Raw genomic sequence first — 23,422 nt, forward strand, 5'->3', positions numbered from 1 at the left:
TTCAAAGTCGATATTTTCTTACAGCAGGATGAAAGAATACAATATGTCTGCCAGAGAATGCTATTCTGATGTGTCAGATGAAGTGTTAGACCAGAAAGTCGGGGCCATTAAAGGCAAGGAAGTCCCATCCGGGCTTTAGAATGGTCAAAGGAAGTCTCCAAGCAATGGGCCATCGTGTACAATGGCGAAGTGTTAGGGAGTCTTTGCTGCGTATGTATGGTGCAGGTATCATTGCCAGAATGATCCAGCTTTGTTGCATTGCTCGGCAAAAATACTCTGTACCTGCTCCCACTGTATATTATTTTGTATGCATATCACACAATGAACAACCACAATACCAGTCTGGTGTTAAACTTTCTGTGCTGTATTGACATATGCTGAAAATGACATCTGCTGCTTTAGATTGAACGGTCATATCTCAGTTATTGTTTTCATATCTACAAAAAATAAGCTCTTTATTTACTTTGAGTGTGAGCTGATCAAGGGGTCAAAAATGTAGATATTGCCAGATGTATGTTCACTGTCCGAGGAACAGGCCGTGGAAGCTTTATCGCTGGCAATAGTGTCCATAACCAGAGGTAACTCAATTGTTAGGTGTTCTTTTTCTCTCTTCCTGTCTTGTTGTACATGGAACCTGTCTTAATTATTAAATTTAAAAAACCTTAAGATGTCAGCTGCTAATTTAAAGATTTACACCACAAACACTCAGCCATTTTTACAGGACTATCAAGCAACTGTCGCTGCCAAATGTATCGTCACTAATACAGATGTTTATTCTGAGCATTCCAGATTCAGCAGGTGGAGGACCTGCTTTATCAGGAGGAAAATCTGGAATCTGACATCCCATGCCCCCTGTCTACTGAGAATCTGCTGTGCTACAACGACAAGTGAACCCTACCACTGAATCATCTTTTGGTCAGGACATATACATGCTCTTTGATTAGTTATGAGTCTCCAGCCTTTTTAGGTGCGGTCATCCCACACTATATAGGATATTGTTTTAGCCTCAGTGCCACTGTTGATAATGACAAACACTTGTATTTTTTGGAGGAGGGTGAGAGGATACATAGCAGGCCCAGCTGAACATTTGCTTCCCCGTAATGTTTTGTCAGCCATCTTTGCTGAAGAACATCATGGGAACCACTCAATATGATTGGTCATATAACAATCTTGGGACTAAAATGCATAATGAGTACTCCAACCCAACAGACCCTTGTGGTGGTCTGGAGCAATGAAGCTGGGTATTTATTTTAATTTTATTTTACCTTTATTTAACTAGGCAAGTCAGTGAAGAACAAATTCTTATTTTCAATGATGGCCTGTTCAGGGGCAGAACGACAGATTTTTACCTTGTCAGCTCAGGGATTTGATCTTGCAACCTTTTGGTTACTAGCCCAACACTAACCACTCGGCTACCTGCCGCCCCACCTCTAAGTCCTGCGGTGTAAGCTCGCAACTTTTAAAGGAGGAACCATAGTACAATTTTCTGGGCTAACAATGTAAGAAACTTTACAGTATTTCGTTTTTGTAAGAACTAGAAGTGAGGCAGCCCTCTGTCGACACCATCTACACATTCTTCACATCCCGGTTAGTGAGCATTTCTCCTTTGCTAAGATAATCCAATCACCTGACAGGTGAGGCATATCAAGAAGCTGATTAAACAGCATGATCATTAGAGGTGCACCTTGTGCTGGGGGCCCTAAAAAGGCCACTCTTAAATGTGCAGTTGTCACAACACAATGCCACATGTCTCAAGTTGAAGGAGCGTGCAATTGGCATGCTGACTGTATGAATATCCACCAGAGCTGTTGCCAGAAGATTGTGTTCATAAGCAGCCACCAGTCATTTTAGAGAATTTGGCAGTACGTCCAACCGGTCTCAGAACCGGAGACCCAGTGTAACCACGCCAGCCCAGGACATCCACACCTGGCTTCTTCACCTGCGGGATCATCTGGGACCAGCCACTGGTGCAGCTGATGAAACAGAGGAGTATTTGTCTGTAATGAAGCCCTTCTGTGGGGAAAGAAAATCATTCTGTCTGGCTGGGCCTGGCTCCCCATGGCTGTGCCCCTGCCCAGTCATGTGAAATCCATGGATTAGGGCCTAATGAATTTTAATTGACTGATTTCCAAAATTGTTGAAATAGTTGCATGTTGCATTTATATTTTTGTTTCCTATAGTAATTGCTATTATCCAATTCATATTATGGTTTCTGTCAGCCGACAGGTAGCCATTTGTGTTAGCTCACCCTTTCCTCAGTTAGCACTAGGACTAACGTAGCCTACAGTTTCCGATTTAGAATGGCATTATACTGCTGCTACTTCGGAGAAAGTCTTAACATCTGCATCCAAAAATAAACTGCGTACAACTGACTGTTGCGTCGATCATAACTAGACATTCTAATCAGACCGGTTTGAGCATACGCAGTAGGGACCACTGTAAAATCATCACACCTGTGTACTTGTACATGTCAAAGGGTTAACATCTCCCACTACTATAGATGGGTTAGCTGACAACATCACGGAAACGATATGCACGTGTCACTGGGGCAGAAGTACATGAGTTGTGATTCTGGATAGCCCGATAGTTACCAACAATGACAAGAAACTGCCATGTGAGGAATCGTAAATGACTCATTTAAGCTAGTTTCATCTTGTTCTTGATACCATGTCTTGTTTTGTGTTTCGGCAGATTTCATGTCAATGCTAATATGGCTCAAATACGCTAGCTAGTTAACCAACAATGTATTTGAGAGACAACAAGTGCTCATTGTATAAAATGCATATGTTTTTAATAAACATTGTTGACATGTAAACTACAAACAGTCTGTTTTGCCCCATAGTTGCGCACGCGTCTGTTTTGTTGGTAAAGTGGCACAGTGGTCTAAGACACTGCATCTCAGTGCAAGAGGAGTCACTGCAGTACCTGGTTCGAATCCAGACTGCATCACATCTGGCCATGATTGGGAGTCCCATAGGGCGGCGCACAATTGGCCCAGCGTCGTCCGGGTTTGGCCGCCATTATAAATAAAAATTTGTTCTTAACTGACTTGCCTAGTTAAATAAAAATATATTTAGACAGATTAAGCAAGCATACACATTTTCTTCAGGAAATGTACTTTTCCTAGTTTTAGTCATATGGAGTTGTAATGTCCCACAAATTCAATACCCAAATCAACTTGAAATCTCTACAAAAAAGTTTTGCAGCTACATAATCCAAAAAGGTACAGAAAAAAAATCAAACTTTATTTTGAGATTTACAAATGATTTTTTTTGAGCCACATGATTCTATTCATCATGATTGAACCAAATTCCAACTACTACAATGAAATCAGCAATTTTGTCAAAAATAGTTTCATATGAATCATCGATTATGTCTTTTTTATTAGAAATGTTGGGGAGAAATGTGAAGCAGTAAAACAGTAAAACAGTCAAATCAACTTTGTTATGAGTTAGAGTTAAAGCAGAGTAACAGCAGGGGTTCTGACTTCCTGTAACCCACCTAAATTATTTTAATGGGATTATTCTGCACTAGACAAACACAAACATGTCTCTAAATACAACCAAGATTTTACCAGCTAACCACCCAAGAGAACCTGGTTGCGACACACCATTGGAAAAACACAGTGAATGCACTGGTGATCAAAAGCCCCTCACCTGGGTTTGCGGCCCCTCTGTCTGGGAGGAGAGGGGGCGCTCTTGCATTCTGAAGGAGGATGGGGCAGGGCCTGCACCTTGGGTTTTCTCCCTCTCTTCACCTCTTTTGGTGCCTTCACCTTCCTGGGCTCCTTGAAATTGCGCAGCAGCAGCTCGTTCCCTTCTTTCTGCTCCCTCTTTTTATTTGGTTTCATGTCTCTCTCCAAGCCCTTGTGCTGCCAGGCACTGCCAGGCTCGCCCCACTTGTCTTTTTTCTTTTGTTTCTTCTTCTTCGCCCACCGCCCGCCCCCTCCATCGTCCTCCTCACTGTTGAGGGGTGACGAGGGGGCGCAGGGGCTGACCGAGCTAGTGCTCGCCTCGCCCATCCTGGGGTGCTTGGAGTTGGCCATGCAGTGATTGGTCTGACCACCACCAAGTTCCCTGATCTGGTCCTTAGAGCCCAGGGTACCCCTGGGAAATGGAGTTTGTGCATTTTGGGCAGTTGCATTAGAGGCTGCTGTAGCTGGAGTGTACTTTTGTAAGTGGGTGGTGGACATCTGGAAAAGAACAAGAATGGTGCAATGAAGATACAGAAAGACAAAGAGCTAGGGAAAAAATGCAGGTCATGCCTCTATCTTGCAGTCATAATGAGAGTGAATGGTCGTCACAGGGCGTACATCTGCAAATGTAAACAATGTTTGCCAGTGTTCAGAATCACATTACACAATGGCAACAAAAATCATCAAAACGTGGGCTTTCTTTGAGTAAAGTCTCAATCAAATTCTCCACATATTCAGAGACCCTAATATAGTGACAAATCTTTCCGTGTTATATTAGAGGGTAAACCCAAAGTCTGCAAATCCCCCGATATTTAACGGTATGCTCAGAATTCCATTAAGGGTCTCCATGTTCCTCGATCCCTTCCTCAAAACGCTCATCTGGGCTGTCATAATGCAGTTCATTTCTATGGATAAACAAACTCCACAATAAAACTTCCCCATGACGCATTATGACTACTCCTTGAAATGCAAGCAGTCAGAGGGCATGTGCTGGTTTACCGATACAGCAAAGTTGTGCACAATACTAATAAGCCAACGCAGATTCATAGGACCCCAGAACCTTTGGACAAGTGTACTCTCTCTACACCTGATGAGAGCAGTGCAATAGGTATCGACTTCTCCCAAAAGTGACCACAAAATTATAGATTTAGGTGAGGATGCATCATTTGAACGGAAAGTCTCCATCGGACATATTTTGTAATCAAGTGACTGCAGTTTGGTTAAAAAAAAGACGCAGTTCGGTGGAGGATGAAAGTCTGTGAAACCAATTTTATTAGCATGGCATTGCAAACTGGGTATGAATGAAGATTAGAGTGAAGAAATATGAAATAAAAGGCCCCGTACAGCTGTTTTGAAATCCATAAATCATTTCTGGGTAACGATAAATAAAAAGAGAGCCAAATGGTAAAAACAAAGTACAAAAAAAAAAATTGCCCGCCCCCCCAATTTCTCAAGCAAGCATTTTGCCAGGACTATCTGGGAGTGGCCTAAGACGCAGAGCGGGAGAGGGGACCAGCCCAACAGTTACAATGGAATAGTAATTCCCGATCCACACTGTGGAGCATGTTGCATCAAATCAGTGCAAAATGAGAGATCTCTAAGCTGAAAACAAGTTGGCAGAGACATTTAAAAGTGTCTTATTGGTCTACTATATTATTCTTTCAAATCAAATCAAATTTTTATTTGTCACATACACATGGTTAGCAGATGTTAATGCGAGTGTAGCGAAATGCTTGTGCTTCTAGTTCCGACAACGCAGTAATAACCAACAAGTAATCTAACTAACAATTCCAAAACTACTGTCTTATACACAGTGTAAGGGGATAAAGAATATGTACATAAGGATATATGAATGAGTGATGGTACAGAGCAGCATAGGCAAGATACAGTAGATGGTATCGAGTACAGTATATACATATGAGATGAGTATGTAAACAAAGTGGCATAGTTAAAGTGGCTAGTGATACATGTATTACATAAGGATGCAGTCGATGATATAGAGTACAGTATATACGTATGCATATGAGATGAATAATGTAGGGTAAGTAACATTATATAAGGTAGCATTGTTTAAAGTGGCTAGTGATATATTTACATCATTTCCCATCAATTCCCATTATTAAAGTGGCTGGAGTAGAGTCAGTGTCAGTGTCAGTGTGTTGGCAGCAGCCACTCAATGTTAGTGGTGGCTGTTTAACAGTCTGATGGCCTTGAGATAGAAGCTGTTTTTCAGTCTCTCGGTCCCAGCTTTGATGCACCTGTACTGACCTCGCCTTCTGGATGATAGCAGGGTGAACAGGCAGTGGCTCGGGTGGTTGTTGTCCTTGATGATCTTTATGGCCTTCCTGTGACATCGGGTGGTGTAGGTGTCCTGGAGGGCAGGTAGTTTGCCCCCGGTGATGCGTTGTGCAGACCTCACTACCCTCTGGAGAGCCTTACGGTTGTGGGCGGAGCAGTTGCCGTACCAGGCGGTGATACAGCCCGCCAGGATGCTCTCGATTGTGCATCTGTAGAAGTTTGTGAGTGCTTTTGGTGACAAGCCGCATTTCTTCAGCCTCCTGAGGTTGAAGAGGCGCTGCTGCGCCTTCTTCACGATGCTGTCTGTGTGAGTGGACCAATTTAGTTTGTCTGTGATGTGTATGCCAAGGAACTTAAAACTTACTACCCTCTCCACTACTGTTCCATCAATGTGGATAGGGGGGTGTTCCCTCTGCTGTTTCCTGAAGTCCACAATCATCTCCTTAGCTTTGTTGACGTTGAGTGTGAGGTTATTTTCCTCACACCACACTCTGAGGGCCCTCACCTCCTCCCTGTAGGCCGTCTCGTCGTTGTTGGTAATCAAGCCTACCACTGTTGTGTTGTCCGCAAACTTGATGATTGAGTTGGAGGCGTGCGTGGCCACGCAGTCGTGGGTGAACAGGGAGTACAGGAGAGGGCTCAGAACGCACCCTTGTGGGGCCCCAGTGTTGAGGATCAGCGGGGTGGAGATGTTGTTGCCTACCCTCACCACCTGGGGGCGGCCCGTCAGGAAGTCCAGTACCCAGTTGCACAGGGCGGGGTCGAGACCCAGGGTCTCGAGCTTGATGACGAGCTTGGAGGGTACTATGGTGTTGAATGCCGAGCTGTAGTCGATGAACAGCATTCTCACATAGGTATTCCTCTTGTCCAGATGGGTTAGGGCAGTGTGGTTGAGATTGCATCGTCTGTGGACCTATTTGGGCGGTAAGCAAATTGGAGTGGGTCTAGGGTGTCAGGTAGGGTGGAGGTGATATGGTCCTTGACTAGTCTCTCAAAGCACTTCATGATGACGGAAGTGAGTGCTACGGGCGGTAGTCGTTTAGCTCAGTTACCTTAGCTTTCTTGGGAACAGGAACAATGGTGGCCCTCTTGAAGCATGTGGGAACAGCAGACTGGTATAGGGATTGATTGAATATGTCCGTAAACACACCGGCCAGCTGGTCTGCGCATGCTCTGAGGGCGCGGCTGGGGATGCCGTCTGGGCCTGCAGCCTTGCGAGGGTTAACACGTTTAAATGTCTTACTCACCTCGGCTGCAGTGAAGGAGAGTCCGCATGTTTTCGTTGCAGGCCGTGTCAGTGGCACTGTATTGTCCTCAAAGCGGGCAAAAAAGTTATTTAGTCTGCCTGGGAGCAAGACATCCTGGTCCGTGACGGAGCTGGATTTCTTCTTGTAGTCCGTGATTGACTGTAGACCCTGCCACATGCCTCTTGTGTCTGAGCCGTTGAATTGAGATTCTACTTAGTCTCTGTACTGACGCTTAGCCTGTTTGATAGCCTTGCGGAGGGAATAGCTGCACTGTTTGTGTTCGGTCATGTTACCAGTCACCTTGCCCTGATTAAAAGCAGTGGTTCGCGCTTTCAGTTTCACGCGAATGCTGCCATCAATCCACAGTTTCTGGTTAGGGAATGTTTTAATCGTTGCTATGGGAACGACATCTTCAACGCACATTCTAATGAACTCGCACACCAAATCAGCGTATTCGTCAATATTGTTATCTGACGCAATATGAAACATATCCCAGTCCACGTGATGGAAGCAGTCTTGGAGTGTGGAGTCAGCTTGGTCTGACCAGCGTTGGACAGACCTCAGCGTGGGAGCCTCTTGTTTTAGTTTCTGTCTGTAGGCAGGGATCAATAAAATGGAGTCGTGGTCAGCTTTTCCGAAAGGAGGGCGGGGCAGGGCCTTACATGTGTCGCGGAAGTTAGTGTAACAATGATCCAAGGTTTTTCCACCCCTGGTTGCGCAATCGATATGCTGATAAAATTTAGGGAGTCTTGTTTTCAGATTAGCCTTGTTAAAATCCCCAGCTACAATGATTGTAGCCTCCGGATAAATGGATTCCAGTTTGCAAAGAGTCAAATAAAGTTCGTTCAGAGCCATCGATGTGTCTGCTTGGGGGGGATATATACGGCTGTGATTATAATCGAAGAGAATTCTCTTGGTAGATAATGCGGTCTACATTTGATTGTGAGGAATTCTAAATCAGGTGAACAGAAGGATTTGAGTTCCTGTATGTTTCTTTCATCACAACATGTCTCGTTAGCCATAAGGCATACGCCCCCGCCCCTCTTCTTACCAGAAAGATGTTTGTTTCTGTCGGCGCGATGCGTGGAGAAACCCGCTGGCTGCACCGCCTCCGATAGCGTCTCTCCAGTGAGCCATGTTTCCGTGAAGCAAAGAACGTTACAGTCTATGATGTCCCTCTGGAATGCTACCCTTGCTCAGATTTCATCAACCGTGTTGTCAAGAGACTGGACATTGGCGAGAAGAATGCTAGGGAGTGGTGCACGATGTGCCCGTCTCCGGAGTCTGACCAGAAGACCGCCTCGTTTCCCTCTTCGTGTGTGATCACTTGAGGAACAAGACTCCAACAATGCAAAATAAACTGGAAAAAGGCCATGTAGCTGTTCCAATAGACTTGCTAGCTGTTCCCATAGACTTCCAGTCATTGCGCTAACGGCAGTAAGCAATTGCACTTCAAACCGCATGCAGACGTAAAAATGGTATCCATGAGTAAAGTAGAAAACGGGCTGGGGGTTCTACTAAGCTAACATATGGAATTGTTTAAGAGTCATACAAAGGATCATTTAGCTTTTTGATTTAGAATTTTAAGACCCCTTTTAGGTTAAATATATATATATATTTGATGAAACATTGAATTTGTCCTTACTGCTATTAGCCCATAGAAATGCATTGAATAAACTGATTCATTCATGGAAAAAGAGTTTAAAAAAGATCTATCATAAGGAAGTCTCAGTCCTATATCTGAGCAATATGAAAGTTCAGGACATTTTCTATACTTTTTACCCATATTAAATCAATGAATCTAGGATTACAGGGACTCCCCGCAACTACATTCAATGTGCAGGACAAAATTGATTAAGTTAGAGCTCTTCTCTGTCTGCATTAACAAGGACAACACACAGGTCTTTCCATCATTGTATGATTTTTTTTGTTTGCAAATTAACTCTAGCTTACGGACAATGTCAAATGTGATAAAGCGAAGCACCTGAGTGAGTTGTGGTGGTGAATTACGCAGTTACTTTCCAAAACGGATGACACAAACAACTGGAATCGTTATCCTTTTCATGCCATGCCTCCAATCCACTTATCAATATCTGAACAAGAGAGCCTCATCGAAATTGCAATAGGCGGTTCTGGGAAAATTGTATTTATATATCAGAAGACACTGCGAGATTTCTGGATTGGGCTGCGCTCAGAGTTTCTTGCCTTGGCAAATTGCGCTGTTAAGACACTGATGCCCTTTGCAACCACGTACCTATGTGAGAGTGGATTCTCAGCCCTCACTAGCATGAAAACTAAATACAGGCACAGACTGTGTGGGAAATTATTTAAATCCAAGACTCTCTCCAATACAACATTGCAGAGTTATGTGCATCCTTTCAAGCACACCATTCTTTGTGGTGAGTTAAAAGTTTTATATGTAAGATGGCTAAGTAAAATGTGTGATTATTATTTGCGCCCTGGTCTTATTTGTGCCCTGTTGTGACAAACTCACACAATTCTTATGTTTAAGAAATGTATTGTATAGTGTGTGGCAGGCTTACAATAGCAAAAGAAACTGAGTGTGCGCTGACCCTGGTGCTAGAGGTGGTACGCAGCTGGAGGTTAAATGTTTGAAGGGGTATGGGACTATAAAAAGTTTGGGAACCACTGGACTATAGACTTGATATTGAGGGAATGCTGGCTAAACTCAATTGGCAACTATAATGAGTTGTGTCGGCTAATCATTTGAATATCTGGATTATCAAATTGACCGGCATGAATAAATGTGTAGTAGTAGAACTTGTGCTCGCAGATACTTACAGTCCGTGACAAGGACCAGGTTTGTTAAACTGTCAAGGTATGTATTGTGGTAAAGGTTTGGAGTACCCGATGTCCCCAGGTTTTTTTTTGGGGGGGGGCAGATTAATATTTTAATTCTGATGGGTGGAACATTATTTTTATTTATTTTACCTTTATTTAACCAGGCAAGTCAGTTAAGAACAAATTCTTATTTTCAATGACAGCCTAGGAACAGTGGGTTAACTGCCTGTTCAGGGGCAGAACGACAGATTTGAACCTTGTCAGCTCGGGGGTTTGATCTTGCAACCTTCCGGCTACTAGTCCAACGCTCTAACCACTAGGCTACCCTGCCGCCCCATGTGAGCCATGACATTTTTACACAAGTATAAACAAGAGCTAAATCAAGCCATTAGTGAAGGTCATACACAGAAAAGCTCGGCATTCATCACCAGGATGTCTTAGTCTGACCCAATCTGTTCCTCTATGCTTTTGTGTTCATATTGTGCTACAAAATGATAAGCACATCATGTAACCATAACCAAGAGTAATGCTAAGATGTACACTTACATTTACACAGTAACCAATACAAAATTAGTCCCAGACAGCATTATTTTTTATATATATTTTTTTTTAAACACCTACTGTTCAAGAAAAATCATTGATTTAATATAGCAACACTAATTGTATTCATGAGAATTAGCAGCATATCACATCCCAGTAGAGAAGTTTGTGTAAAAGCAGATATGGCACACTTCATGTGATAAGGGCTATATTGGTGCAGTCCCATTTTGAGCAACATGTTATTTATAAACCAAGGTTGAGGACATGTGGAGGGGCATATGGGACAACTCATGCACAGGAGGATAATAATGTCAATGAATCAGACTCCCAGTGCCGGGAATCAGGGCCGTCGCCCTGGAAACAGGCTCTGTATCAAACAGCAACGTAAACACGCCGTCTCTATGGTAACCCTTTTGTTGCCAGCTGACAGGACTATTTGACATTTCATCCATTTTGCACTTAGACAGATGCTACCTATAGCCTGCCCCCCTGCTTTGGTCAACAGCTGCTTTCCCCAGTCTTCAGGCTAAACAATCAAAAGGGAGAATGTCAACCACAAAATATGATAGTCTCTCAGAAATAGAACTCTTAATGAGGTTTGTGACATTGAAAACAAGTTCAGCATTCATCTTGCCTATAGAAAGAATGCCTTTATTTTTTTTTTTTACATGAATAGAACATAAAAACAGACCATGATGTAAATGACACCTCTCCAAGTGAACCGACCTAACACTCATACAACGTTCACCAGCTTGCACACAATGGACAGGACAAGGCTGCAAACAGACAAACTGGTAGCGCAAAGATTGAATAAGACAGAAAATCCATGGACATGTCTTACTCCAAAATCACAGGAACATTCCTTCTCACCTTGCTCCATACCGCCTCCTTTCATGCCTTCTATCTGTCACGATCCCTGTCAAATCCTAGTTTAGTAGTCCACAGTGTATCCCTCATCCAGGTTCCCATCTCCAGAACCACAGAGCTGCTGGCACATTGTCCTGAGGCTTCATGTCTCTACATTTCCCATGCACCTTCATTTGCGACTGCACGCACAGCGCCCAGTGATGTGCTGCAGTGTACACGCTTGCCAGCCAACTCGGTCAACCACAAACAAGCTGCCTGCAATCAAATTCCCTATGAATCAATGCAGTCTTCCGAGCTGCTGAACACCACAGATGCAGTCAAGTCAATGCTTCCCTGTGCCTTCTCCCTAAAAACACTGACACCTATCCAGCAGAAATGGTAAGGCTGCTGCCACAAGACACTTGGGGACTGGGCATCATTCAAATGTAACCTCTCAGAAGAAGCATGGGGCTGCAGGGTGGTTTGGGTAGGGAAATACAGAGAGGAGTACCAGAAGGAATGCAAGCTCATGGGAGAGCAACATCTTTCTTCCCATGTGAAAGGGGAGGGCATAAAGTGGTGGGCATGGGTTGAGGCAGTTTCTGAGCAAGAATTAAATGAGAAACAAAAGAGACTAAGTGAGATGGACAAGTGAAACAGTTGAAACTGCAGTTGTTCCATGTACACAAAGCTTGAGTGTTGCCTGTATGGTTCATACACAGGCTAACAATACCAATGCTTCTGATACACTTCAGAGGGAGGTAATTTGTACATTTAGGGGACCACTTTTGACCCGCTGAGATAACGGTTGTGTGTCTTAAAAAAGGGATACAACTTGACATGATTTTTGCACTTAAACTTGGCTGTAGTCGCTTACTGACAGTTTTTGGATATGTTTCGCTTCAGGTAGTGAAGCACCAATGACATTTTTGGCCAATAACGATATTTTTCTTGCAAAATTATAAACAATACTGGCATTTAAAGCATTTTAGTACAGTTAAATAGTTACACACACACACAGGGATCTAAGGAACTGCATCTCAGTGCAAGAGGCGTAACTACAGTCCATGGTTCAAATCGAGGCTGTATCACATCAGTCCCATAGGGCAGCGCACAACTGGCCCAGTGTCGTGTGTGTAGTAGGCGGTTAACGTGAATAAGAATTTGTTCTTAATTGACATGCTAAATTAAGGTTACACACACACCAACAAAATAACGTTTTGGTATGCATCTACGCATGGCCCCATTACCAGTAAAACAGTCCAAACCTATTTCTTTCACTTACTGTAATGTTTCGTTGTTCAGTCGTTTCATTCTCAACTAGGATTTCTATGGAGACGTGTCAAATAAGCTTGTTCACCAATCAGGACCTGAATATGAATGCACGTCACAATTTTACACGTTCATTAATTTACATAGTTATTACACATTGATTAGACTGTCACTCGTATTTCATATGTCACAATGATTTTAGCAATACATATGCTATGACGCTGATAAAGTTGTCTTATGCACCAACAGTGCTAGCTCATGGATGCAAACAACGTTCTTCCCCAAAAACATAGCAAAACGGCCATTAGCTAGCTAACTATACAGCTAGGTGTCATCTAAAAATAACCCTAAATTATAAGACAGTTCTTCTTTGATTAATGGTGGGAGGACCCATCTATGTGAAGCAAGCCACAAGGATTAGCCACAATAGCAGACTTTGCAGTTAGCCTTCAAAATAAAAAAAGTATGTCATTGACAGTGAAGCAAATTAATACAAATAATCTAATAGATCATGCTAAACGAGGTTGGAACGTTATATGTTTACGGACATATTCAATCGAACCTTATCCCAGTCTGCTGTTCCCACATGCTTCAAGAGAGCCATCATTGTTCCTGTTCCCAAGAAAGCTAAGGTAACTGAGCTAAATGACTAACACTCACTTCTGTCATGAGGTGCTTTGAGAGACTAGTCAAGGACGTTATCACCTCCTCCCTACCCGACACCCTAGACCCACTCCAATTTGCTTACCACCCCAAAAGGTCCACAGACGACGCAATCGCACTGCCCTAACCCATCTGGACAAGAGGAATGCCTATGTAAGAATGCTGTTCATCGACTACAGATCAGCATTTAACACCATAGTACCCTCAAACCTTGTCATTAAGCTCCAGACCCTGGGTCTCGGCCCCGCCCTGTGCAACTGGGTCCAAGACTTTCTGATGGGCCGCCCCCAGGTGGTGAAGGTAGGAAACAACATCTCCACCCCGCTGATCCTCAACACTGGGGCCCCACAAGGGTGCATTCTCAGCCCTCTCCTGTACTCACTGTTCACCCATGACTGCGTGGCCATGCACGCCTCCAACTCAATCATCAAGTTTGCAGATGAGACTACAGTGGTAGGCTTGATTACCAACAACGACGAGACTGCCTACAGGGAGGGGGTGAGGGCCCTCGGAGTGTGGTGTCAGGAAAATAACCTTCCACTCAATGTCAACAAAACATAGGAGATGCTCGTGGACTTCACGAAACAGCAGGAGGGAGCAGCCCCCTATCCACATCGACATTATAGTAGTGGAAGGTGGCAAGTTAAGCACCTCTGCATAAACATCACACACAAACTGAAATGGTTCACCCACACAGACAGCGTGGTGAAGAAGGAGCAGCATTGCCTCTTCAACCTCCGGAGGATGAAGAAATTCGGGCTCGTAACCAAAAACAAACTTTTACAGATGCACAATCGACAGCATCCTGTCGGGCTGTATCACCACCTGGTACGGCGACTGCTCCACCCACAACCGTAAGGCTCTCCAGAAGGTAGTGAGGTCTGCACAACGCATCACAGGGGGCAAACTACCTGCCCTCCAGGACACCTACACCACCCAATGACAAACTACCTGCCCTCCAGGACACCTACACCACCCAATGACACAGGAAGGCCAAAAAGATCAAAGGACAACAACCACCCGAGCCACTGCCTGTTCACCCCACTATCATTCAGAAGGCGAGGTCAGTACAGGTGCATCAAAGCTGGGACCGAGAGACTGAAAAACAGCTTCTCTCTCAAGGCCATCAGACTGTTAAACAGCCATCACTAAGACCGAGACTGCTGCCAACATACTGACTCAACTCTAGCCACTTTAATAATGGAAAAATTGATGTAATAAATGTATCACTAGTCACATTAAAACAATGCCACTTTACATAATGTTTACATACCCTACATTACTCATCTCATATGTACAGTGGGCAGAACAAGTATTTGATACACTGCCGATTTTCCTACTTACAAAGCATGTAGAGGTCTGTAATTTTTATCATAGGTACACTTCAACTGTGACAGATGGAATCTAAAACAAAAATCCAGAAAATCACATTGTATGGTTTTCAAGTAATTAATTTGAATTTTATTGCAGATGGTCATTGGCAAACTTCAGACGGGCCTGGACATGCGCTGGCTTGAGCAAGGGGACCTTGCGTGCGCTGCAGGATTTTAATCCATGACGGTGTAGTGTGTTACGAATGGTTTTCTTTGAGACGGTGGTCCCAGCTCTCTTCAGGTCATTGACCAGATCCTGCCGTGTAGTTCTGGGCTGATCCCTCACCTTCCTCATGATCATTGATGCCCCACGAGGTGAGATCTTGCATGGAGCCCCAGACCGAAGGTGATACACCGTCATCTTGAACTTCTTCCATTTTCTAATAATTGCGCGCACAGTTGTTGCCTTCTCACCAAGCTGCTTGCCTATAGTCCCGTAACCCATCCCAGCCTTGTGCAGGTCTACAATTTTATCCCTGATGTCCTTACACAGTTCTCTGGTCTTGGCCATTGTGGAGAGGTTGGAGTCTGTTTGATTGAGTGTGTGGACAGGTGTCTTTTATACAGGTAACGAGTTCAAACAGGTGCAGTTAATACAGGTAATGAGTGGAGAACAGGAGGGCTTCTTTAAGAAAAACTAACAGGTCTGTGAGAGCCGGAATTCTTACTGGTTGGTAGGTGATCAAATATGTATGTCATGCAATAAAATGCAAATTAATTACTTAAAAATCATAGTGATATTCTGGATTTTTGTTTTCATTTCCGTCTCTCACAGTTGAAGTGTACCTTTGACAAAAATTACAGTGCTCTACATGCTTTGTAAGTAGGAAAACCTGCAAAATCGTCAGTATATCATATACTTGGTTCTCCCCACTGTATATACACTGTACTCTATACCATCTACTGCATCTTGCCTATGCCGCTCGGCCATCACTCATTCATATATTTTATGTACATATTCTTATTCATTCCTTTTCACTTGTGTGTATAAGGTAGTTGTTGTGAAATTGTTAGGTTAGATTACTTGTTCGATATTACTGCATGGACGGAACTGGAAGCACAAGCATTTCGCTACACTCGCATTAACATCTGCTAACAATGTATGTGACAAATAAAATTTGATTTCGATTTTTTTTTATCAACAAAAGACATTGTTAATTTGACAAATCTGTTGAAATCATACTGGATGTATTATACTTTAGAATTGCATTGGGGGCATACTTATTTCACTGTACAGCCTTACCTATGGCTTGTGGATCAATGACATGGGGCATCAGTCTACTCAGTGACACCCAGAGAACATTAGCATCGTAGCTCGTATTGCAGGACTCAAACAACTGAATTGAGCCACTTTTGTTGTCAACCTGCGAGTATTAAACACTATTCCATAGGAAAAAAAATACTCTGTGGATGTTTTGAGTCTGATAAGTCTGAGGACATTGGGGAAAAAAATATTTGTATTGAGTAGACCGTTACCCCATGTCATTGATCCCCAATCCTTAGGTAAAGCTGTACAGTGCAATATGAATGTCAATACGCTGACTGGGGAGGTGATTTCACAGTCAGTCCCACGATAAGAGCTACAACGCTAATATTAGCGTAAACTCTTCACAGTTGTGTTCTGTGGGTGTCACCGAGTAGACTGATGCCCCATTTCATTGCTTCACATTCCAACCTTGTTTAACATTATCTAGTCTAAATATGGCATGATTCCACCAATTGTAACCTTCTGCATCACTTTCAAAGTGGTACTTTTATTTTGAAGGAAAACCGCAAATTCCACTATTGTGCCTAATACTTATTGTGGTTAGCTACACAACACATAACCCGGTCAGGTCGAGCCTCACTAGCCAGATGAAGCTAGCTGACTGCTTATAACATTAGCTTTGGGCAACAGGATTAAGTAGCTGGCTAGCTATTTATTTTCATGAACTGAAGTTCAATTTCAATAGGTGAACAACAAGTGGCTAACTAATACTTACTCACAAGGATTCCTAAATCATTACTAATAGTGAAAATGACTGCAGTGTCTAATGGTCGTATTGGTGGTATCTTGGTACCAAGCTAAAGCTAACTAGCTACCCCAGAAGATGTGGTTGAACAAAATGCTTTTATTACCAACGCGGAATTGTAAACGAATCGTTCGTGGCTGGTGTTTGCAGATTTTTTTGTACAGCTTTGACAGTGCTACTGATAGGTGGAGCTTGGCTTGCACGTGCAAATTCAGAAAAAAATTAATTCTATAATAGAACCGTGTTATTTAACGTGTCAAATAGTGTTATTTGACGTGTATCTTTGACACGCAAAGACCCAAAAGGCATTCCATAGTATGTCGTGAAGCTATTACTGTGAAACATAGGGCAACATCTGAATGGTGCACTTGGTTACGTTAGTGTGTGCCGGTGCACGACCAGTTGCAAAAGCCAACATCACCCACGACAGAGAACGGTTGATTGTCAAGGGCAATGAATTACATTATCTGGCATTAATGGATTTTGCCTTTTGAGTTGTCTCGCTGAAATGTTCTTACGCTTTCAAATGACTGCTCGATCCACACAGCAGACATTGTGGGCTAGGTTAGGAATGCTGTGTTGATCATATAGCGCAACATTTTACGTGGCGTCATATTAGGTATGCACTTCAGCTATGACATCGGATTTTCACATCTGTGTTAAACTAGACATTGGGCCGATACCGATGTTGCCGTTTTTAGCTAATATTGTCTGATTCCGATATATCATGCACCCCTAGCTTTTTGTATTGATAATGTTGTCATACACATTTTCTGTATGAATGAGGCCCTAAAACATACCTTTGAGGGTTTGGGGTATCTAAGGATGAGTCCCAATTCTCCACTAAAAGTGTGTACTTGCAGACTTCTTCCCAATCCCAAATTGAGCACTAAGCAAGGGTTACCCAAACTGATTACCATTACCACTATTGCTTACACCTGTCAAATCCTCTCAGATCTCCACAAGCGCATATGGCGTATGGTTTACAAGCCCATTTGGGATTGGGTCTTTCTGGCAAGGATTTTACAATAAATACACTCCAGCCATGATTAAAAACAACCCTAACCCATAACAGGGAACGTGCAGGTGCACACTTTTGGAAAAGTGTGGGGAAATCGGGATGTAGCCTAATATTACAAAAAGTATACTACACATACAGCACATACTAAAATTAACACCCTTGAAAGAGATTAGCAAAAATGTATAATTAAAATACTGAGCTATACTGCATGCTCAAATGTTGGGAAGTTATATTTTGTTACACTGAACAAAAATATTTAAAAAAGGAAACATGCAACAAATTCAAAGACTTTACACACACAGTCACAGATACCTTAAGAAAATAAAAATGACATCCAGAAAACCAGTCAGCATCTGGAAACCACCATCTGCCTCATACAGTGCGACATTGCCTTCAATATTTCCTTGATCAGGCTGTTGATTGGGGCCTGTGGAATGTTGTCCCACTCTTCAATGGCTGTGCAAAGTTTCTGGATATTTGGCGGGAACTGGAACACGCTGTTGTACACGGAGATCTAGATCATCCCAAACATGGTCAATGGGTAACATGTCTGGTGAGTATGCAGGCCATGCAATTGGGTACAGATCCTTGTGCCGTGCATTATCATGCTGAAACATGATGTGGAAGTGTATGAATGCCACAACAATGGGCCTCAGGATCTCATCAAGGTATTGCTGTGCAAATTGCCAACGATAAAATGCATTTATGTTAGTTGTCCATACCATAACCCCACGGTTCAGTCTTCACAACAGCAAACCACTCACCCACACACACCGTCTGCAATCTTCCCAGTACAGTTGAAACCGGGATTCATCTGTGAAGAGCACACTTCTCCAGTGTTTCTGACAGTTTGTGCATAAGTTCTTTGGTTGTGCAAACACAGTTTCAGCTGTCCAGGTGGCTGGTATCAGATGATCCCGCAGGGGAAGAAGCCGGATATGGAGGTCCTGGGCTGGCGAGGTTACACGTGGTCTGCAGTTGCGAGGCCAGTTGACATAAAACGACATTGCCTGAAAATATAATGTTAATTTCTCCACCAACAGCTCTGGTGGACATTCCTGATGTTGGCACGCCAATTGAACACCTCTTCAAAACTTGACATTTGTGACAAAACTGCACATTTAAGAGAGGCCTTCATTGTCCCCAACACAAGGTGCACCCATGTAATGATCATCCAGTTTAAATCCGCTTCTTGATAATCCAGCCACCTAACAGTTGTGGCATATTTTGGCAAAGGAAAAATGCTCATTAACAGCAATGTAAACAATTTGTGCACAAAGTTAGAGAATTCAACTTGTGTGTATGTTTTTAATCTACACCAAAACCACCACTGGTGTGTGGCCAAAGAGCTCTAAAGCCTTCTCTAACCTGATTGCACTCCATTGCTTGTTTTTTTGTCATTTGAGTCTAAACAAACATTGAATAACTTTCATTTAAGCATAAATTAAAGCTATTCAAAGCTGGTTTAGAAAGACTCAAATGACAAAAAAAAGGGAGCGCAATCAGGTTTGTAACTGACTGCAAAATTTTGGGGTAAGAGTTAAGAAACGGTGTGTATATCATTAATTGCAATGACCATTGAACAGTAAATCCTGCAAACAATGGCTTTTAAACAAATTATTTTAGTCATTACAGAATGAGCCTTCAAAATTAAGCCTATCAGTGGTTTAGAATGAAATACTGTCATTAACAAGAATCTCACGAACCAGCACTCCAAGAGGACTCCAAGACTAACGAACAGAGTCATGTGTATGGCCTGCAACTCAACAAAAGATGAGCAGAGAGACTGTGCTCTTATTGTATGGGTAACGTGTGAGGAGTCAGAATCGTAGGTCTGACTCATCATTCAATTCCATTTGCGATGGAACTTAGGATCATAAATAACAAGCCACTTCGGCAACTCAAGGCTGAGTGACAGTGTCACTCTTGATTTACATATCTACTTTTATATTTCAAGGTTGCTGAAGACATTTGTCAACATTGTATTATGTATGTATGTATGTATGTATCCGTTCAAAAGTTGAGTCAATTAAATTCCCTTGTTTTTTGTCCATTCAAATAATTGTCAGAAATATAGTGTAGACATTGTTAATGTTGTAAATGACTATTGTAGCTGGAAACGGCTGATTTATGGAATATCTACATAGGCGTACAGAGGCCCATTATCAGCAAACATCACTCCTGTGTTCCAATGGCACATTGTGTTAGCTAATCCAAGTTGATCATTATAAAAAAACTAATTGATCATTAGAAAACCCTTTTGCAAATGTTAGCACAGCTGAAAACTGTTTGATTAAAGAAGCAATGAAACTGACCTAGAAGGCCAGCATCCCGGAGTCACCTCTTCACTGTTTACGTTGAGACTGGTGTTTTGCAGGTACTATTTAATGAAACTGCCAGTTGATGACTTGTGAGGAGTCGGTTTCTCAAACTAGACACTAATGTACTTGTTCTCTTGCTCAGTTGCGCACCGGGGCCTCCCACTCCTCTTTCTATTTTGGTTAGGGCCAGTTTGCACACTTCTGTGAAGGGAGTCGTACACAGCGTTGTAAGAGAACTTCAGTTTCTTGGCAATTTCTCACAGCCTCTAATCGAACCCACAAATGCTGATGCTCCAGATACTCAACTAGTCTAAAGAAAGCCAGTTTTATTGCTTCTTTAAATCAGCACTAATCAACCGTTTTCAAAATGGTTAACTTGGATTAGCTAACAGAACATGCCACTGGAACACAAGTGATGGTTGCTGATAATGGGCCTCTGTATGCCTATGTAGATATTCTTTTTTTTTTAAAGCTGTTTCCAGCTACAAGTCATTTACAACATTAACAATGGCTACACTGTATTTCTGATCAATTTGATGTAATTTTAAATGTACAAAAAAAGTGTTTCTTTCAAAAACAAGGACATTTCTAAGTGACCCCAAACTTTTAAACAGTAGTGCATGTACACGTAGACAAGCATGCAAGTCAAAAAGACACAAACCTGTTTGTCCTTCTTTTGTATTTTCATATTTCTCTTCACCTTCACTGGATCTATGACAAAGAAATAAATACTTCAATAAAGATAAGACATTTTTTTAAATACACTAACCTCAGTAGGACCTGGTCAAATTATTTGCAAGGGCGGAAAGAGTTCATAGTTCAAAAATAAAAAACAGGAGATAATTGGTTAGTCACCTTTCTCCATTGATAGAATTGTTACCATAAACCAAGGCTCTTTTACGACACATTCCATCTAGGCCTACATAATTGGGCACCATGAGCAATTCCAATGTAGCTACGGCACTTATGATTGTCAGGTGTCAACTAGTCTCAGCTATATGTGAAATAAATAAAAAATGTGCCACTAAAAAAGTTAGACATTTGCAAGTTACCTTGAAAGTGATGAGCCAAACTAGCCTACTCCTTCCTGTGTCTACTGGATACAGACTAAACTCACCCCGAATGCACCATTGTTTAGCCAACAATATCAGACACAAAGGTGTTCTTTCATAGCAAACGTCATTTGGGACACATTGTTTGTTTACAAACGAACCTCAAGTGGTTTTGGATATGTATAATGTGTGACATGTAATTGTTTGTTTATTTTGTAGTGTATCATTTGTACTTTTATTTTTGCGGACCCCAGGAAGAATAGCTGTGACTTATGCAACAGCTAATATGGATCCAAATAAACTGCAGGTGGCTAGGGGAGCTGCCTACTTTACCTGTGCGACCAGGGTCTTTGTTTTCTGTTAGACCTGGTGTAGTTGTGCGGCATATTGGCTCCACCAAAATTCCACAGGAATAATCGACCTACCTGCGGGAACGTGTCTTAGTTTCATGGCAAAGACTTGAGCTGGCTATCACGAAGTAGCTAGTAGACTGTAGAACTTAACTGCTACAAGTTGCCTGGCAAATTGAAGTTCCTAGCTAACTTATATGATTAAGAAAGCGTTATCAATTCATCTACCAAAAACAACACTAATCGTTACGTCGGCGGCGCCGTGTCCTATTTATATTAGCAAGGTATCGAGCTAGCCAGCCTGCTAACTAATGTCACTGCAATGATGTTATATATTCCAGTCCTTACACGTGTGAACACCCCCTTAAAATCCTCGCAGAGACATCGCCGCTACCCCTCAATATGACTTCACCTACCTGGGCAACACTCACCGGTCAGAGCATCAGTTGCCGAACACTGCGCTTTCTCCCTGCATTTATTTCCAAGGACACAAAAACGCCATGACAGTTTAGAAAAATGCATTAAAAAAAATAGACGGGGTGTGAGATGGGGAGGGGGCCTCCGTGCAATTTCTTAATCCTCATAAAGCACACGAGCAGATGAGTTCATTCATGAGGGATGCACAAGTTTGAGACTCACCAACCACCGCACCACAACACAGGACCCTGCAATACAACACAGATTAAAAACAGTTAAAATACCTACTTACCTAAAATGGCTACTGCAGCAGCCAAAATACAAACAGCTATTATTTGGTGAAGTTTAGCGCTGGCCGCCTGCTTACAACAGCCAAAATAATTGGACCCGTAACATTCTATTTTTCATTGGCTGCACCATAGTGCAGCTGGGTCGATGGATATTTCCATTGGTCCTCCAGCTGTCAAACAAGGAGTGCCGTTCCAAGTTTGTCTGAGAGCTACATATTGCAAACACATTGGGCACATTTAGTTATCGTTGATGTGAACCTTCTTGTGACTGGATGTAATCTACTACTTTGTTTACCATAAAACGGCACGAAAATGAGAGTCCCTCGGTTTTGCTCTTTGGCCGTGTAGTTTAACACGCATTTGTTTCATTCCTGGTCTCAATTCTGTAAATATCTAGTGGTTTTATATTTCTTCTTCCTTGTGTAACAGTATAGCTTCCAGCCCTCTCCTCTTTTCCCCTACCTGGGCTCGAACCGGGACCCTTTGCACACATAGACAGCGTTGCACATCGCGGCACAAAAGCCGCGGGGAACAACTACTTCAAGGTCTCAGAGCGAGTGACGTCACACATTGAAACGCTATTAGCGCGCACCCCGCTAATTACCTAGCCATTTCACATCGGTTACACTTGCATCTTCCAATCATGATGGCTTTTATATGGAAGCCCATTCCTGCCACACAATAAATAAATTAAAATCAGTACTATCTAAAAATGTTGAGATATGTTGGTCACAATTTCAAGATAGTATCTTGACATTTTTTAGATAGTGTCTCAAATTGTATACATACTATCTTGAAATCCTGACTATTATATCTCTACATTTTTTAGATAGTAGGTCAAAAATGTGAGATACTAATCTAAAAAAAATTGAGATACGTTAGTCAGAATTTTCAGTATCTTATAAATTTTGACTAACGTATTTCGAAATGTTTAGATAATATATCAAATTATTTACATACTATTACTACATTTAGACATACAGTGGTTCCTCAATTCAAAATGTTAAGGTTATGCCAAGGCACTGGTAGAGCAGTGGCGATTTTAAAATGTAAAACTCCCAACACAAAACAACACAAAACAATTCATTAACTTGGGGCGGCAGGGTAGCCTAGTGGTTAGAGTTCAAACCCCCAAGCTGACAAGGTACAAATCTGTTGTTCTGCGCCTGAACAGGCAGTTGTTCCTAGGCCGTCATTGAAAATAAGAATTTGTTCTTAACTGAC

At 42.4% G+C, this 23,422-nt stretch overlaps 1 protein-coding gene across 12 annotated transcripts in view; it reads right to left on the minus strand.

Moving 5' to 3' along the window:
• The window catches only part of LOC112254118 (chromodomain-helicase-DNA-binding protein 6), a 107,014-nt gene extending 84,709 nt beyond the window's left edge, over window positions 1–22,305 (minus strand). For 2 of the 12 annotated variants that reach the window (XR_006083711.1, XR_006083712.1), the window contains exons 1-3: window positions 21,908–22,183; window positions 20,751–20,800; window positions 3,657–4,192 (exon numbers count right to left, since the gene is read on the minus strand). Coding sequence is in view for 10 of the 12 variants with exons in the window: in XM_024426359.2 (XP_024282127.1) it covers window positions 3,657–4,192; window positions 20,751–20,800; window positions 21,908–22,013 (692 nt within the window). In the remaining 2 variants the exon portion in view is untranslated. The other 10 variants (XM_024426359.2, XM_024426357.2, XM_024426362.2 and 7 more) reach the window with 9 other exon arrangements.
• Between the last annotated feature and the right edge of the window lie 1,117 nt (window positions 22,306–23,422).

This window comes from Oncorhynchus tshawytscha, linkage group LG07, assembly GCF_018296145.1.
Source record: "Oncorhynchus tshawytscha isolate Ot180627B linkage group LG07, Otsh_v2.0, whole genome shotgun sequence".
NCBI lineage: Eukaryota > Metazoa > Chordata > Actinopteri > Salmoniformes > Salmonidae > Oncorhynchus > Oncorhynchus tshawytscha.